Genomic DNA, 19049 nt, shown 5'->3' with positions numbered 1-19049 from the left:
CCACAGTGCAACGCTCCGGAAATCGACGCTAGCCTCGGTACACGGACGCACACCGCCGAATTAATGTGCTTAGTGTGGCCGCGTGCACTCGACTTTATACAATCTGTTTTACAAAATCGGTTTATGTAAAATCGGAATACCCTGAGTTCCACTCCTAGCCCATTTTCAGGTCTTGCAAGAGCAGTTCTCTTTTGCATGTGAGGACTGAAGCCTACTCCAATAAATAAGGTAAAATCTGTTTTCTCTCATCTCTCCTTACACTTCAGCACTTTCTCTAAATACTTCTTTTGAGCATCCATATCTCTTATCGTACAGGACAGCACTGCAAAACTGTCATGAAAATTCACCAGCACAGGGATAAACTTTATCTGTCATTTACCATGACACTGAAACAAAATCATAATAGTTTATTCATCCATCCAAAAAGTTAATTTGCACTAGACAAGTAGAGTTTTTTTAAGGATGCTGTAGGTTATGAAGTGAGATTATTGAAAATTTTGGGAACCCATGGTACCGAGTATAAGGGAAATAAAGGAAACTATAAGGTAAGTTTGTTTTCAGATATTAGTATGATATCACCATTACAATGCATATGAGTGAAAGCAGGATTCATACAGAAGAAATAATCCTTGGTACCTACCAAAGAACCTTTCACCAAAAGGACCTCAAAGTGCTTTAGGTGGTTAAGTACTATTGGCATTTAAAAGATGAGACTATTTTGATACAGAAATGGTAAGAATCTTTTGCAAAGTTACACAGTATGTCAGTGGAAAAGTTAGGAATAAGATCAAGGTGAAACTCCTGGTCTCAAACCACTAGATCACAGTGCCTCACTGGAATCACTTTCTTGCTGGAAGATATTTCATAGAGCCACCCGCCTCTCCCAAAAAGTTCAATATTCTAACATGCCCTCCCACCCAACGTGGGACATTCAACCCTAATTCTGCAGTAGTAGTACTTTTTCCTGACTTTTATAATCTTTAATAATAGAAATAAAGCGGGTTAGTGTTTTCTGTATCTATTAAAAACTTTAATTTGGTATTTAAATGAGTATATTGTAATCAGTTTTATGCCAACTAAATATTTATTAAAAGAAAAAGAAATAAAGGAATAAAACTCAATTTAAGAACAGTTTGAAGGAGATTAAGTTGTGCGCTGGTAGCTATCTTACCTTTAATTTAGATATCATATTTTTCTCAGAGTCATCTGAAACACTCTTGTTTGTAAGAAGTCTTCTTGCCAAGTGCTGTTTATAGTAACGTTCAAAAACATCTTTCTCTTGCATAAACCTAAACAGAACCATTGCCTTATCCAATATAGTCTCTACTTCTTGCTCTGTTAGCTATAAAATAAAGAAACAATTAATTTGCTATTTTTAGTCTCTGAGTACATATTTTTTATACAACCAAAAGCAATGGAAAAGTAATCTACAGCCAGCACACACAACCAACCAATACTGTCATACCATCCAGTTACACACCCAGGACAAAGTTGAGCCTGCTCTACACTAGAAAATTAGGTCAGTTTAACTACATCAGTCAGTGATAAAAAAATGCACACCCAAGACGACCTAAGATCCTGTGTTGACAGAACTAGACTGATGGAAGAAATCTTCCACCTCTCAGGGAGGTAGATTACCTATACCAAAGGACAACCCCACCCGTTGGCATACGTAGTGTCCACACTAAAGTTTTAAGTATAGACAAGCCCTTAGACCAGCTTGTACCCATGACAAAGTATGGAAGTACTAATGCTAAAATGTCTCATTTAATTGGATTTAGCTGCTACATCCTTAAGGGTTTCCTCACCACCACTATGGCAAATTAAAGACTCTCTTTTTATGATTCATACTATCAACGCAATTTGCTTCCCTTAATTAGTATTCCATTCTGCCTGTGGGAAGTATGACTGCAGATTGGCAGAAGTGGGACCACTGTGGTAGCAAAATGGCCAAAGGGCAGGGCAGTCATATCATGCAAAGAAGAAAACCCAGCAGTATGAAAATGGAGAAAAGACAATGAGGAGGGGAAAAGCTGTGATATACAATAGGAAAAACTAGTATTTTACTTAAATATCTACAAAAGCTCTAAACAAAGTAAAGAGAAGTGCTACTGAAATGACGTCATTTTAAATTAAGACTGAAAGCTCATTCACAACTCATTTTATTGAATTTGACTGTTGCACAGAAAGTGGGTAAAATTTCAGATTTCGTAAGATAAAATAATTTATAAAGAGAGTTTTTAATTTAATTTCTGAAGCATTAGCAAAAATATAAACTATAAGGATCTCAGAGATTTTCTTGCAATCTGAACACATTAAAGGAAACAATTACAAAATAAAAATCAAGCAATTCTGACCAAGGTCGTCAGCAACACTCAGCATACTCAGCTCTAATTAAAAATTTGCTGAAACAAAACTTTTTTAAAAAAGGTTGGGAAATGAACACACTGGTCAGTGCTTCTTTCCATTCTGATTGATCTTTCAAACTATTATGCTTTATTTTCTTTAAATTAGAAAGAGTTAATAAAACAGAAAAGCTGGCCAGTGTCTTTTTTAGTCAGCTGTAACATCTTTTCTAAAGGAAAATCTCTTAGCTTGTTATACATTCTTATTGTAATATTTTATATTCAAATAATACTGATCACAGTCCAGCAAAAATAAAAAATTTACTCTTAAAGCGTAATTCTTTTGACTAGACTTCCTCCACTAACCATCTCTGGCCCCACACTTTCACGCCTAAATGCAACACTTTAATTTGGTTCGTAATGCAATTGCAGACAAAAAAATAAAAACTGAGCAATTGTTTACCATGCTTGAGTCTAATTTTTTCCCCTCATTCTTTGTCTGTATGTTAACTGTTTAGCTTATACGGCTTTTGTGATAGGCAACTTGTTTACTTACATATCTAAAGCATTATGCACACAAATGCACCATGTAACAGTACATTTTAAAAAAGTATTACATACATATTCACATAATGCTTTATAAAAGTATACAAAGTCAACTAGTTTAGTTTAACCTGCTACTGTTTTCCACAGATTCAGTATAGTCTAGTAATTGAACTTGTACTTACTCCCTTGACTCCTTTTTTCAGCTTATCATCAATAAATAATGAGAGGTACTCTGGAGACCTAGAGTTGAGATTGAGGAAATACTCAAAGTCACCCGCAATAGTTTGTTTGAAGAGCCGGTCATTATTGAAAGATTCTTGAAGAAACCGATCAAACCTACTCTTCAAATCCAGTAAACCCTTAAGAAAAATAAAGCATAACATTTTATTTTTACAAATATAATACTGCTAGTAAGAAAATGACACTCCAGTATTGCATTTCAGGAGACCATCGTTAAACAGCGATTCTGCTAATTTAGCATTTATCTACATATTTCACAGTATTATTCAGAATCTTTACTTCGATTTAAAATTATGTTTCTAGTTGCTGTAATTCAAATGTATGGTCAGACGAAACTGAAACCCTGAAATAAATGGACTAAAACAGCTGCATTAATGGCGGTGTGATTATCATAATAGAAATATTACCACATGCTTTAATCTATCTTTCTTTAAAATTGAATTGCTTGTTTTATTTTATTATTTTAGGGGAATGTGCCTTTTCAGTACTACTGGCTGTGGTTCATTCTTTGCAATGAAGCACTTTAGAACAGTAACATAGGCAGGAAAGGGTGTTATAAAGTGTCAAGCACCAAGCCCTGGTCTACACTACGAGCTTAGGTTGAATTTAGCAGTGTTAGATCAATTTAACCCTGTGCCCGTCTACATGATGAAGCCATTTTTATTGACTTAAAGGGCTCTTAAAATTGATTTCTGTACTCCTCCCCGACGAGGGGATTAGCGTGGAAATCGACCCTCCTGGGTCAAATTTGGGGTAGGGTGGATGCAATTCAACAGTATCGGCCTCCGGGAGCTATCCCAGAGTGCTCCATTGTGACCGCTCTGGACAGCACTCTCAACTCAGATGCACTGGCCAGGCAGACTGGAAAAGCCCCATGAACTTTTGAGCACAGGTGACCCTGCAGTGCTCATCAGCACAGGTGACCACAGAGTCCCAGAATCGCAAAAGAGCTCCAGCATGGACCAAACAGGAGGTACTGCATCTGATCGCTGTATGGGGAGACACATCCATGCTATTCAAACTCTGTTCCAAAAGCTGAAATGCCGGAATAGTTGAAAAGATCTCCAAGGGCATGAAGGACAGAGGTTGTAACAGGGACCCACAGCAGTGCCGTGTGATGCCTACCAAAGAACCAGAGAGGCACACGGCCGCTCTGGGTCAGAGCCCCAGACATGCTGCTTCTATGATGAGCTACATGCCATTCTAGGAAGTGCCCCTACAACTACCCTACCCCTATGCTTCCCTCCTTCCCCACCCCCTCCCGGGCTACCTTGGCAGTTACCCCCCATTTGTGTGACCAATGAATATAGAATGCATGAATTTGAAACAACAATGACTTTATTGCCTCTGCAAATGGAGATCAAAGGGGGGAGGGGAGGGCGGTTGGCTTACAGGGAAATAGAGTGAACCAAGGGGGAGGGTTTTCATCAAGTAGAAATAAAAACAGAACTTTCACACCATAGCCTCGCCAGTCATGAAACTGGTTTTCAAAGCTTCTCTGACACACACTGTGCCCTTCTGTGCTCTTCTAACCGCCCTGTTGTCTGGCTGCGCGTAATTAGCGGCCAGGTGATTTGCCTCAACCTCCCATCCCGCCATAAACGTATCCTCCTTACTCTCACAGATATTGTGGAACACACAGAAAGCAGTAATAACAATGGGAATATTGGTTTAGCTGAGGTCTAACCAAGTCAGTAAACTGCACCAGCGAGCTTTTAAACATCTAAAGGCACATCCTACCACCATTATGCACTTGCTCAGCCTATAGCTGAACTGCTCCTTACTACTGTCCAGGCTTCATGAGCCATGGGAGCTAGAGGTAGGCGTGACTGTGCAGTGCTGTCAACTGGGAGAGCAGCTTGAGGCAGAAGCCTCCAGCTGGCATGATATTCCAGGCAGAACTGAATCTCCATTAGACAAAACTTACAGAAGAGAATGACTTAGAGTCATTCCTATTTTTGTCCAGGCACCCTCGACCAACCTAACAGAGGTCGGTCAGGAGCACCCACAGGACGACGACGACAGCTAGCAGTTGTATTGTACCATATGCCAGCTGCAAGGCAAGGCAAGACAAGGGATGCTGCTATGTAGCACTGCAGTACTACGTCTGCCAGCAGCACCCAGGAGACATACAGTGACAATGAGCTGAGCAGGCTCCATGCTTGCGCGGTATGTTGTCTGCACAAGTAACCCAGGAAAAAAGGCAAGAAAAGATTTTTTGCCATTGCTTTCATGGAGGGAGGGAGGGATGGAAGGAGGGGAGCTTGATGACATGTACCCAGAACCACCCGCGACAATGTTTTTGCTCCATCAGGCATTGGGAGCTCAACCCAGAACTCCAGTGGGTGGTGGGAACTGTGGGATAGCTAACATAGTGCAACACTTCGAAAGTCAACGCTTGCCTCGGTACTGTGGATGCACACAGCCGACTTAATGTGCTTAGTGAGACACACACAATCAACTGTATCTGTATAAAACTGTATCAAACTTCTATTAAATTGACCTAATTTCATAATGCAGACATACCCCAAGTAATTTTAGCCTCAAAATTACAAAGGAAGTATATAGTCTACAGAAAGAAATGGTAAGACAAATCTTGACTGTTTCTCTTAATGTCAACCAGGGACGTGACACCCATTATTTTAGTCACATAATGTTGTTCCCATGCCATAGGAGACACCACAATAAAAGACAAAAGAGCTACTCACTATTAATTATGAATACGTATTAATAAAGGAAAAGATGGAAAAACAAAAACAAAACTAGCAACTTCAGTTACAATCTCTTCTGTAACCTACCTTTGCCCATTACAAACTAATTCCTATGAAACTGAAGAAAGTATTTAAGTTACTTAAAATAAGCCAGTCAAGAGTTAAATGAAATAGCATGTTTCTTATAAATCCATCAATTTAATTTAAAGAGTAGTTTTGAGACAGGCAAGTTAATGACTGTGAAGAGTCCTGAATTCAAAGTAAATCATGGTATTTTCCCTGTCTATCCAGGTTCGCTTATGTCTCCTTTCCAGGAATACACAACAACTGGTGTTAAGAGGAGAATTTTGAAGTCTTTCAGCTTTTTCAAAATAGATGTTTTGTTTTGCTTTTTAACATAAAACGATTCTTAGAGTTTTAAAACTCATCTGGTCATCAAAGAAGGCATTTTCTTCTTAATCCTTTGAGAAGTGGTTCTTTTCTGAGTCTGGTAAAGAAGTTGCTTAAGCACTGTCACATAACTAATTAATTCCACAATTAATATTAATATTTTTATACTCAAATGGCTTCTTTTAACTAGTAACCAGTAATATGGTCATTTGATTCCATGTTGATAGATAAAACATTAATATAGTGATGATAATTAGGAAATTACATTAAAATGTTTGCGTTTAGATACAGTACAAGACATTTGCAAATGAGCATCCTCCCCATACACCCACCAATTTAAGAGTTTAAGGAACAAACAACAGTTTTCACCTTAAGAGAAAGCATGGGGTAAGAAGTAAATCAATATTGTCCCAACTACAGGTTTTCCTTAAAAAGATAAATGAGTGCTTATAGAAGAAAAGAAATCAATTTTAATAAGAACATTTCCAGAATTCTTTGTGTGGGTTTAAAACTAAGGGTTTTTCCTCTATGAAGAAAGGAAAATGAGAGGAAAGGCTGACAATGGGCTCCTGGCTCAGCTTGTGTGCCCTCGATAAACCAGGTGCTACACATCACTTTCCTTTAGCTCCAGGGGAAAAAACGGTATCTGATCCCTTAACAAGGAGGATGTGTCCTGCTTTTTGAGAAGACACCCGTTGGATGGTTGTTGCATTCTACAGTGGCATACAATACACAATTCAAAACTACCACAAAAAACTCTACACAAGATAAAAATTACTATTACTAATATTCAGGTCCCTCTTTCAAACATCCCATAAAACCGTAGAGTATTAAAGTAAAACAGACATTACAAAGCTGCATTTCAGAGCCTCTGCAATTGCCTCCCTCTGTCTCCACACTCAATAGGGCATGCAACACTGCCTGGAAGAGGTATTTTGGGTGGAAGTGGAAGTGAGAGCGCATGCATGGCAAGAGTGAGGGACTGCCTATATGCCCATTCAGATCTGCCACCGTCCCATTGGCTAGGAGATATTTACAATTACTTCCCAAAAAACCTCCTCTTCCCACTTGCCTATCCTCCAACCAGACCCCTAGTCTCAGCTGAATTTTTAGGATGTTGCTCTAGGAGTTGTGTTTTTAGGATGCTGCGGACAGACCGATCACTTGTTTTGGGACCAGGAAGGAATTTTTTCCACAGGACCAAACTGGCCGAGGTGGGCGGGGGGGTTGACCTTCCTCACATCATCATAGGGTATGTCTATGCTGCAATCGGGAGGTGTGAATGCAACACATGTAGACATAGTTGAGCTAGCTTCCATCTAACTAGATCAAAGCTAAATGGAGTAATAATAGCAGTTAAATCATGGCACAATTATGAACTGACAGGTCAACAACACATCTCATTTGGAACCAGAAGTACGCAACTGGGCAGCAGCAAAGACACACACACACGGGGCAATTACAGTACAGTACTGTGCTCAATGTAAACTACTAAAAATATAAAGGGAAAGTTTAAAAAAAGATTTGACAAGGTAAAGAAACTGCTTGTTTCATTTAAATTAAGATGGTTAAAAGCAGCATTTTTCTTCTGCACAGTAAAGTTTCAAAGCTGTATTAAGTCAATGTTCATTTGTAAACTTTTGAAAAAACACCACCATAATGTTTTGTCCAGAGTTATGGACCACCTCCATTCCTGAGGTGTTCGTAACTCTGAGGTTTAATACTCATGCAGCTGCTGCCCTAGCATATAGCCAGAGTCCTGGGTGGGTGGGGCTGGCCTGTGCAGTTGCCCCTGCTGCCATAGTTTCACTGCTATTGTTACTCAAGTCAGCTTTGATCCAGTTTAGATAAACCTACATATGCTGCAATCACACTCCCAATTGCAATGTAGTCATACCAACGGTGACACAGTTGAGTTGTAAGATATAGAACGTGAATGTTTAATATTAGGAAAGGTAAGACTGTTTAAGTTTTGCAATTTATGGCTGGTGTCCAGCAAGGATAAGGTGAAGACTGCCAGCTCCTGAGATAAAGGAGACCTGAGATTTAGCTGATGGACTCTGCATCTATATGAGAAAGGGAGAACTGAAGTCAATGTACTAAGGTCACCCCCTTGCCACCTGTTCCCCATTTATGTAGGGGAAGGCAAAGTGAATTCAGGCACAAGTCGAAGGAGTAGACTTACAAGGGGTCTATCCCTAGGTACTGGTTTTATGGTGAGAGCTTTGTAACTTTACACTCCTAGTATGGGGGAACAGGGTGTGGGTGCATACTCTCTCTCTCCTCAGTGTTAAAATTAATAAAGTTGCGGCCTAAAAAAAGTGTACATCCATCTATGTGGTGTGTTCATTCACCTACAAATCCTAATCATTACACCTGGAACTGCCAAGTACAGATTTCTGGTCAAGAGGAAGTATTCTCCTAGAAACTTTTAATGCCTGTCACTTATTGGGAGAAATGCAGAGATTTCCTAGGAATTTCTTTAATTAGCCTGAATATATTTCATTTGATAAAATAAGCAAATAAAAACAAACATAAAAGTTATTATTCTCCAAGCACCATGCGTATGAAAGTAATTGAAAATATTTCCCAAAGTTCACCACAGACAGGTTAGTAATAACCTAAAATTATAAAGGTATCGTTTTATTACTAACCATTTTTGCATCAGTTTGGAGGTTTAACCCCCATATAAGGCACTGCTCAAACATCTTTGCTACACTGTGAGAGAAATAAAAAACTGAAAAGACAACAACGAGAAGTTTTATCTACCTGAATATAGTCAACTGGGTTCTTTCCTTCTCCCTCTTCAGATACTAGAGCTTTACCTTGCTCCCTCAGGTACGAACTCATACACTCACACATTGTCTTCAGGCCATTCGGCACACGGCTAAATAACTTGTACATGCAAGCAAGGTCTGAAAACAAACACAGTGAAATATTGTGCACTACAGCCAACATGTACCATATCTGCATGCATCTTATTCATTAGAAAAGCAAAATAGGTACGAAGAGGACAAGTTCTGCCTCAGAAGATTCACATAGAACAGTCTCTCCAATTAAAAAAAAAAAAAAAAAATCTGCTAACAGAACAAAACAATATAGCTTCAATTCTCTAGACGATGAGACATTTATTAGTGGGGATGTGCTGTAAATTTTGTTCAACAATGTAGTCTTCAAATTCACCATCCCAAAGATCAAACACCTTATTTAAGGATATGAGAGAATACTTAAAAAATTAAAATAGAAAGAGGCTAATTAAATGACTTTCTTGTTTTCACTTAAAATTGCTAAAATGTGTTAAATTCCCAAGGCAAATATGAGTTATTTTCAGCTAAAACAGACCCAAATTCATCATTTTACATTTGTCAATAATGTAAAAATCTTAAACTTCTTATTTACAGTAACAATTTTCAGCCCTTGCCTCAATTCCTGTCTTGAGCCCCTTTATCCCTGCCTTTCTTTGGTCCAGGGGTTTGTGTGTAGAACTGGAGGGGGGGGGGGAGAGAGAGAGTGTGTGGAGTTATATTATATAATACTTCACACACATACTTTCCTCTAGAACCATCATCCTCTGTAACTGTGTCAGAAGACTCTTCTACTACTTGCCTCTAACCCATGCCTATCCCATTGAATTTCTGCCTGTTCTGCCACCACCAGCTCCCTATTTTGTTCCTATCAACCCCACTTATCTTTAAGGTCTCTCCCACTTTTAGTGTCTTCTGTATTCCAGCATGCTCTTATCTTGAAAAAGATAGTCATTTAACCCACTTGCCTTTCTCAGTCTCTTCCTCACTACCATCTCCTTTTCCTCCTCATCTTAGCCTCAAAAATCTTAGTATTTTGCGGTCTACTTGCACTTCTTTGACTTCCTATTCTCTAGCTCTGGAACTCCTCCTATTAAATTAATATGGATTCTCTGTCCCTTTCTTCTTCGCCTGCTGCCTTTGATGCTGCTGATTAATCTACCATCTGTAGCTTTCTGTTGGCTCTCCTCGTACAAACCAACTACTCTTTCAATATCTCCTTATCTTCCTTTCTCCTCCGCTCTGTTGCTGTCATCTGTCATTGGTATCTGTTCCAGATTCCTCCCCTACACACTCTTGACATCATTTTCCCCTAAGTTCAGTTCCCATCGTTATGCAGACGATTTTCTAACATACTTCATCCACAAATATTTCCTTTCTATCCAGTCTTACTTTGAGCTGTCTCTCATATAGGTTTGAATCCCTAGTTATCTCAGACTAGATGTGCCTCCAAAGCTGAAGATAACTTTCCATACAATCTTTCACTGACCATTCAACTATTCATCTCACCAGCTGGAAACCCCAGTCACTTTACTTTATACTTTATATCTATAACCCGTTAAGCATAGTCCTGTCACCTCCTCTTTAAATAAGATGAACATTTTCTCTTTCCACACAGCTAATACCTTTGTCCACTCACACCTTGGTTCTCTGTCACTGACTAGTGTTACCTTCCATCTGACTTCCTCATGTTTCTAAAGTTGCTTTGGGAACAAGGGACTATTTACATAAAAGAGACAGCTCAGTTATCTTCCTGTTCCTGCTCTTGTGATACGAACACTGTTGTACAATTTATCGCACAGGAACAGTAATACATTACTTAGCACTTCTATGCCTTTTTTTCTCTGAAAAGTCCTACAATAATGTAAACTCAAAACCCTGTTGAGTTATAAAATGAGATATTTTTAAACTGATGAGGAAACCGGTACAGAGCTTGTGTGACTAATATTCTTCCTTAACATGAGCCTCTGCATTTGACTGACTTTCTTGATTTCCTCCTTTTTTCATTTTCTCTTCACTCAACTTATTCTTACAAGTTTCTCTACTTTAAAATGGTGCTTTAGTCACATGACTGAAGTTCTGTTTCCACTGTGAGCGGTCTTTGAGTATGTTACTTTTATTCTCTTTCCTTTTAAGTTACAATTCTGAAGTCAGAGTTTTAGTTACCTCACACTCTTTTGAAATGTATCAATTCCTGGATGTACTACTACTTTGAAGACGGAGGATGAGTGAATATGTACTGAATACTATTAGAGCCACTACGCTCACCTCTTTGCTGTCCTGAAGGCTCAAGGCCTCTCTTGCTGCAGGAAATTATAACCAATCACTCTGTGCCTCATGTTCACCTCTTAAATTGCTATCTTGAGGAGAAGAAAAATTGTGTGCTTTTTTATTATTATTATTATTATTATTATTAACAGAACTGATACAATTCTTCTCTACAATGCAGTTTTTAGTCTCTTCCCTCAATGCATTCATCATGCAAGTCTACTCTTAAGTGAATGGCTTACTCCAGCGCTTCTCAAACTCTGGTCTGTTGGCCAAAATTAATCTCTGGAACATTTCTGACACTCTACAGGAACATGCATTTTGAGAACAATGCATTGGAAGAGTGGCAGGTTGGCATTACAGTGGTTCAAAGAAGGTAGGAGACATATGATAGTATAATGCATTCATTCTTTTGCCAAAGACTCTTTTATATTTCACTGAGAAGCAGAACGTTTGACATTAAGCAAAAATATATGACAGGTATGGTACAGTCCCTGCCCTGAGGTGACTATGACCTAATTTACTTAAGATGCATTTAAAGTTGTAGCAACTTTCACAGATATGTTTAACATAGAACTGGTAGGGATTTTAGGCTTCCATAGGAACATCAATATTAAGGAGTAAAGAGAACCCATATTGAGACTTAAAAGCAAGGTTATAAGTGTCACAAGAATATCAGCAGCATTCCAGGCATTTTTGCTTCCAGTGCGATCTAGTCTTACCTTCTGTCTTCCCATTTTTCAGCATATGAACAAGCCCAGAGTTCTCCATTTCCACTATAGTCTTCATGTGTTTGGATATAAGCTCCCTTTCAACAACTTTCACAATTGGCTCTTCTGTTGATTTATCAAGACAGTGCATCACCCGTTCTATTTCTTCATTAATTCTAGCTTCTACTTTCTTTATATATACTGAAGCACTATTTTCAGCTAAAAATTTCTGACTTTCCATCTGTCATAAAAAAACAAAAACAAATTAATACTTGAGATACCTTTAAAATGGGAAAGTACTATGAAATTTATTCTGTATTAATCACATCATTTATAAATAGGCCCATATCAAATAGAAAAATGAAAAATGTGAAATTACTATACCTAAGATCCTACAAAGATTTATGAATGTACTTAACTCAAAGTGTGTGAGGTCAAAGGGCCTACTTACTTACCCAGGGTTAAGCTCATGCCTCTGTGAGCACAGTAAGAACACTGGTTTCTCTTGGCATGGCAAATCCAGTGTCCAATTTCCAATAGCAGCCGTGGTCATATGATCCAGAGAAAGGCATAAAACCCCCAATACAGTGTACCTAGCTGTACAGTACAATACCATGGGGAAAAAGGGGAAAGATGGAAATTTCTCTTTAATTCCCGCTAGTGATAAATTTGAAATGTGAGGATTCACAGCCTTTATTATTCCAGCTAATTTCACGGAAGGGTACACTATTTCATATCAAATTGTTTTTAATCCCTATTGGTCAATATTATACTTTTGTTTCTCATATTACACAGTCCAACATCTTTAAATCACTACAAATGCACATGAAACAAACATCTCCAATCAGTGGTGCACAGTTACTCTGAGGTATTTAGAACTCATACGGAAAATAAGAATTGGAATCAAATTGTTCCACTGGATTATTTCAATTTAGTCTTCCAACATACTTTACCTGGAACCTATGGTAAATTTTATCTGCCGTTATGATGCTGAAATTGCTTAGTTTTATTAATATAGGTCTTTTTTGGAGTTCAATTTTTTTGGAATGGACTAACCTACATTTCTGTCAGCAAATTTTGCTATCTGGTTTTCTCACTTCCAGATAGTTCATACAGTGGTTCTTAATATGCGGCCTAATCAGCACACAGCTGCAGACCATGTGACATACTCAGGGCCATATAGGTAGTATATATATTGTGCGGATGCAGCCCACATAACACAGAGACCTGCATATTTACCACAGTGGTAAACAGGTTGAGAACCACTGACTTAAGCACTCCTTATTCAACTCAGACACACTGAGAATTAGCTATTTATTCCTTCCCCCCATTCTGTTTCAAAAAGATTTTAAAATAAAGACATAACTCTCTCTCTTTCACAGCTGAGAAATTTCTTTAATAGCCTCTAGTAAGGAATTTTACCAGAACCCTTTTGAAAGAAAGTTCTTCACTTTTTTTAATCTATTATTTTGTCAAATTTTTCAAATAAAAAGTTCTTACAAGTCAGAGATGGACAGTTTTCAAGAAAGAGAAACCGCCCATCTCTGACTTTTTCTTCGTCTCTCTCTCTCTCTCTTTTTTTTTTTTTAAAAGAAGAGTTAAGATGGATAAATTAGAAATCCTGCATTGATAATTTTTCTTTAACAAATTACCTAATATTTAACTAAGGCTCTCCAGCTCCTTTCCAGAATTATTTTTGGCAGTTTCTTTTTTTTTTTTTTTTTTAAGTCAGCTCACGTAGGCCATGCTGCAGTTCACAAATGAAGTAACATTTTTGATTCTGACATTTGTTAGCAACTCATCTTAGTTCCCTCAGATTAGGGAAACTCAAGTATAGGAATTTTTTTTGGACTATTTTGGACACCTAAATTACTAATCATACACTGGTACATACTGCTGTGTAATTTTTTTAAAATCATACTGCACATGCTTGCTGATTTCAAGTAATTTTGCAGGATATGGAAACTCATCCCCATGAACATGAGGGCAGGACTGAATCTCAACCATTTTTAACAAGTGGCATTTTTCCCCCAACTCACTTTTTTGCTATGAAATTTGTTAAACTTTCTTAATCCACTATTCAGGGCCACCCTCAAAAGGCTATTTAGGAAGATTTCATTATTCTTTTATTTTATGCAATAAGAGCCCATGAAATTAAAAATTCTGCAATACACTTAATCACGCTCATAAGGCAGTTTCCCAGATAATTTCACTTTTGTACTGACATTATAAAACACCCTGATTTAAGATTAATTGGAAACGTTTATTATATGTTCGTACATAAAAACACAAACACTCTCCCTATTTATCAAGTTACGATTATTGAATATTGCACTTTGATTCTTACCAATTGTCCTGCTATTCAGGAAATTATAAATAAGGATACGATTTGGTCACAGATTCATGACTTTAACAGATCTCCGTGAATTCTTTGGCTTCAACACCGGGCAGTGAAGCTCCAGCTGTCAGCCCCAGGTGGCTGGGTTCCAGCTTTGGCATTGCTGTGACCATACATTGATTTGTATACATTTTCCCCCATGACTGTTGCATGAATTTTGTTTAACTTTACCATGACAAAATGTATCCATAATTATAAATGTACTAGCTCTATTCTATATATAGTTAAAATACAAATTTAAGTAGCAACATTGTTGTACCTGAAAGAATTCTGCAGACATCTCCAAAAACGGAGCCTCAAAGTCTTCTTCATAGACTGATCTTCCTTCAAGACCGAGAATCATTAACATCTGGCAAGCATTTCTTATTGCACCTCTGTCAAAAGATGTTAACAATTTAGAAATTCATACATGCTTAAGACAGAGCAAAAAGAAGAATATAAGATAAGGAATGGTGTCCCTAGCCTCTGCTTGTCAAAGGATGGGGATGGAAAGCAGGAGAGACACCACTTGATCATTGCCTGTTAGGTCCACTCGCTCTGGGGCACCTGGCATTGGCCACTGTCGGCAGACAGCATACTGGGCTAGACAGACCTTTGGTCTGACCCGGTACGGCTGTTCTTATGTTCTTAATAAAATGGTACAGAACATTGCTAAGATAGCGGTTTTGGATATTAATGAAAGAAACTAATGGGGGGGCTGAGGGAGAGAACCAAGTCCACTATACGCAATTTTAAAATGTAACAGTCTTACATTTTCTATTTCATTAAATTATTTAAAAAAAAAACTCTTTCAAAGGAACTAGTCTGACAAGAGCAGTAAACAATTTTGAAATCCATTTCTGTTTCTATTGACAGTAAATTCCACAGTACAATGGACAGCCAAAAGTATTTTTGCTTTAAATGAAGCTAAGTTGAAAGCTACCAACATGGAGTGAATGGATCAATTTATTTCATCCAGAACAGTCCCACAATTAAAGTTGTAGCACTGATCTAGTCCAGTGAAAGTATACAGTATTTTTTATTACTGACAAAAGAGAGAGTCAGCAAGTCAAAACATGGGTAAGCACATGTCAATAAAGATAACGTAAGAGTGCAAAGGATTAGTCAGGCTGGGAAAAATCCCACTGTGTGGCACTAGGGGACAATATACAGCTGCTGACAGACAATATTATTCTCTTCATAAAATGCCTGTTGGGCAATCCCAATGACACTACTGCAACTAAAGCAGCATGCAGTTTACATGCCTCCACACCCAACAGCTGCTCTGAAATTGGAGAAGCACAAAAAACTTGCAAATTGCAAGTTACTTCAGGTGTAGCACCAGGCATGTGGCATGGCAATTAGCATCTGATGAAATTGTAAAAGAGAATAAGAAATGGATTTAGAAGGGAACAAAATTAACAGAAAAAGGCAGGTTAAAATTCTGGAAAAGTAAAACACAGAGAAAAATAAACCTTCCCCCACCCCAAAAAGGTCAAACAAGGAGTGTCCAAGCAAAAGAGGAAACAAGGAGAAGGAATGCACAAGGAATTGCCCCAACCGCAAACTTTAGAGCAATCTGCAAAATCAAGTAATGGGAAACACTTGAAACAAAAACAAAAAATAAAATCAGGGACTAAATATGAAAAAATATTAATAAACAGGTCACTGAACCTTTGTAGTTAAACTAAATATTTATTTAACAGTTTTCTTAGCAGTACACCTTTTAAGTTATCCAGATATGTGCATTTAATGTTTACAGGAGAAAAGCTCTCAAAAAATCGCGCCCCCGCCCCCCTGAAGCCTTTTAAAGAACAACTCTCCAACATACCTGTGATCAGGTGATTTTGTTTGAAAAGCAAAACAAGCTATACATATTTTATGTTGTAAATACTACTCACCACTGTTTAAGATTAAATATAACAGTAATCAGTTAGAGCCATCATACCTATCTACAACTTCTCCTTTCCGTTCTCTTGCGATCATATCCAACAGAGTCTGTCGTAGATGATCTCTTATACAGCCATAACGTACAACTTGATCTCGAAAAATTATTAACCCCAAGTTGTAGACATTCTCCACATTATTTTGTTGTACATATACACGGTCCTATAAGGAAAAAATACATAAATGTAAATATAAGTTTATATTCCACACACTGTATAATTCAAAATGTGTTCAAGAGATTGTTCATAGTTTAAACTGCATGGAAACAGCTGAATAATTGAATTACATTCTCCCCTCCCCCCACACACACTCCCACACACCGACTGCTACCCTTTATAAACTCAGTATTTAGCTTTCAAAGTCTTTATTTACACAGATTATAAAAAAGGCTAATCTATGCAACACAATGCTGACATTGTGAGTGGCGACATTATATGAAGAAAAACATGTCCAAGACAAATCTGTATCCTTTATGCTATTAAGCTGTTTATAGGAGAAAATCGCCATAATATGTGGAAATGCCCATGTATAATCTGAAGTCACTCCCTCCACCACCTTTTCTATTTTTAAAGGGAACAAAACAATTTAATTATGTTTCCCCTAGGAGAAAAAAAGCACAAATTCACACATTTCAAATCTGAACCTTATTTCCCAATCAAAAAACCCCTTTATTTTAAACTTTAATTCCATAACAAATATCTATTGATTCAAAACACTGCTGGAAATGAAATTTTCAAATTGCTTTTTAAGGAAGAGACAAGGTGCATGAGGTATAATCTTTTATTGGCCCAACTGCTATTGGTGGAAGAGACAAGCTTCAGAGTTCATCCAGATCTGGAAAAGATAATCAGAGTGTCACATCTAAATACAAGGCAAGACAGTTTGTTAAGCATGAGCAGTTAACACATGTTGCAACAAATCAGGTACGATGAAGTGGACAATTAACACTTCTACAGTCAGAGGAGAAAGGAAGGTTGGTAGGTTACAAATTGCTGTAATGAGTCATAAAACCAGTGTCTCTGTTGAGACCACAATTTTTAGTGCCTCACAGAGTTATGCATTTACTCATACTTCTGAAGATGTTGTGAAGATTTCCTTCGTGGACAAGGGCTGCTAGCGAGTGACCTACAGAAGAGCTCTGGAAGCTCAAAAGCTTGTGTCTTCCACCAATGGAAGATGGTGTAATAAAAGATATTACATCTCCTACCTCATTTCTCTCATATATTGGCCCAACATGGCTACAACAACACTGCACACAATTGTTAAAAGAAAGACATTCTTCTTTAAGGTCATCACAAATAAACTTATTTCATCTCCATCTATCTGCTTAGCCTCAACCTGAAGCACTAGCCAAGAAACTCATATACCCAACGCTATTTAATATACATTTCAAATACTGGCCACAAACCCTCACAAAACAGTACTCCACCTATTACATATAGCCTAAAGACCATTCCTCTAGAGCTCATCTGCTTATTACTGGATAGACACCAACAACTTGGCTCCTACTCTCTTTACACACAGACCAAAAGAAAATCAGCAATCCCATTTTTTGTTGAGTGTTCTAACATTTGTATTAGGAAAAATGGTAAATAAGAGAGTGCCTGATAAACTTTCCCTTCCCCTTTCATTTGTATGTCTCTCTTTTAATCTCTATTCATCTCTTCAAAAGTAAACAGGATGAGGTTAATAAGTCAGGTAGGGACCACAATTGTTATTTGGCATTTAACAGTATAGTGCTCAATGAAACCATGCATGTGACATCACTAAAAGACCATCAACGGGAGGAAGTTCTTGTGGTTTGTACTAGTACTGTTGTGAGATGGTAAAATTTTTGCCTTTATTTTTAAGTGCATGCTCCATAATGCCAAATAGCAAATCAGCTACTTACTGAAAACATTGCTAAACCGACATTTTTAAGGTCTCAGGATATTCATTAATTTTAATGTACATTAGTTTCAAAACGTGCTAGTTCACTCCTACTGGCTTGTACAATATAAAAAATTATGGAGATTTTTATAGCTATGCATGTCAGAGTACATACAAATTCACTGTAGGAAAAAGGTCAGTATTTGAATTGGAGATATAAACACTTAATTGCGCTCATATTAGATATTCCGCTAGATCGTTGTAAACACTTTACTTTACATGGAGTTAAAGTGCAGAATTCTTGTATCATGAATACCTAGGAAATCAGACCATTGATAAATTTATGCTTCATTCTACTGAAACAACTGATTAAAATTATGATTACACTACACACTTCTTTCCCCACAAGTAAAAGGTAACTAGAGAAAAACTGAGGAGGAAAGAGTTCCATACTCTCAAAGAATAATTTTGACATTCTTAGTAGACATTTTGAAAGTTACTCATAAAGTAAGTCACTTTACTCCAACCTTCCTCTACACGACAAGTGAACAATAAAAACATTTTACACTCCACAATTCAGACAGAACAACATGTTTTTCAGGAAATTCACATTTAACATGGAGGAAGCTCTAACAGATACTATACGAAGAGAAATGAAACAGTAAAACATGAACAGGTGGGAAACACACATTCTGTCGCACTTACATCAATCATTTAACAATTGTGCCTCCAAGCAATGACTGTTACTAACCGGCCTAACAAATTCACCCTCCTTATGTCACACAGTGAAGATGGTTGTTAGAGGATACTACCATTAACCAGATTTTCCTGATACCTTGAGA

The 19049-nt window shown here is 37.6% G+C and overlaps 1 protein-coding gene across 1 annotated transcript in view; it reads right to left on the bottom strand.

Annotated features, from left to right (window-relative positions):
- Positions 1-19049, bottom strand: part of CUL3 (cullin 3) — a 107732-nt gene that overhangs the window by 33723 nt on the left and 54960 nt on the right. The window contains exons 4-9 of the mRNA XM_032777911.1: positions 16340-16500; positions 14672-14786; positions 12027-12255; positions 9002-9147; positions 3074-3250; positions 1172-1342 (exon numbers count right to left, since the gene is read on the bottom strand). Coding sequence (XP_032633802.1) covers positions 1172-1342; positions 3074-3250; positions 9002-9147; positions 12027-12255; positions 14672-14786; positions 16340-16500 — 999 coding nt within the window. The remainder of the gene's footprint in view (positions 1-1171; positions 1343-3073; positions 3251-9001; positions 9148-12026; positions 12256-14671; positions 14787-16339; positions 16501-19049) is intronic.

The sequence above is a fragment of the Chelonoidis abingdonii genome, chromosome 8 (genome assembly GCF_003597395.2).
Source record: "Chelonoidis abingdonii isolate Lonesome George chromosome 8, CheloAbing_2.0, whole genome shotgun sequence".
In the NCBI taxonomy this organism is placed as follows: Eukaryota; Metazoa; Chordata; order Testudines; family Testudinidae; genus Chelonoidis; species Chelonoidis abingdonii.
This window is presented reverse-complemented; position numbering and strand designations above follow the sequence as displayed.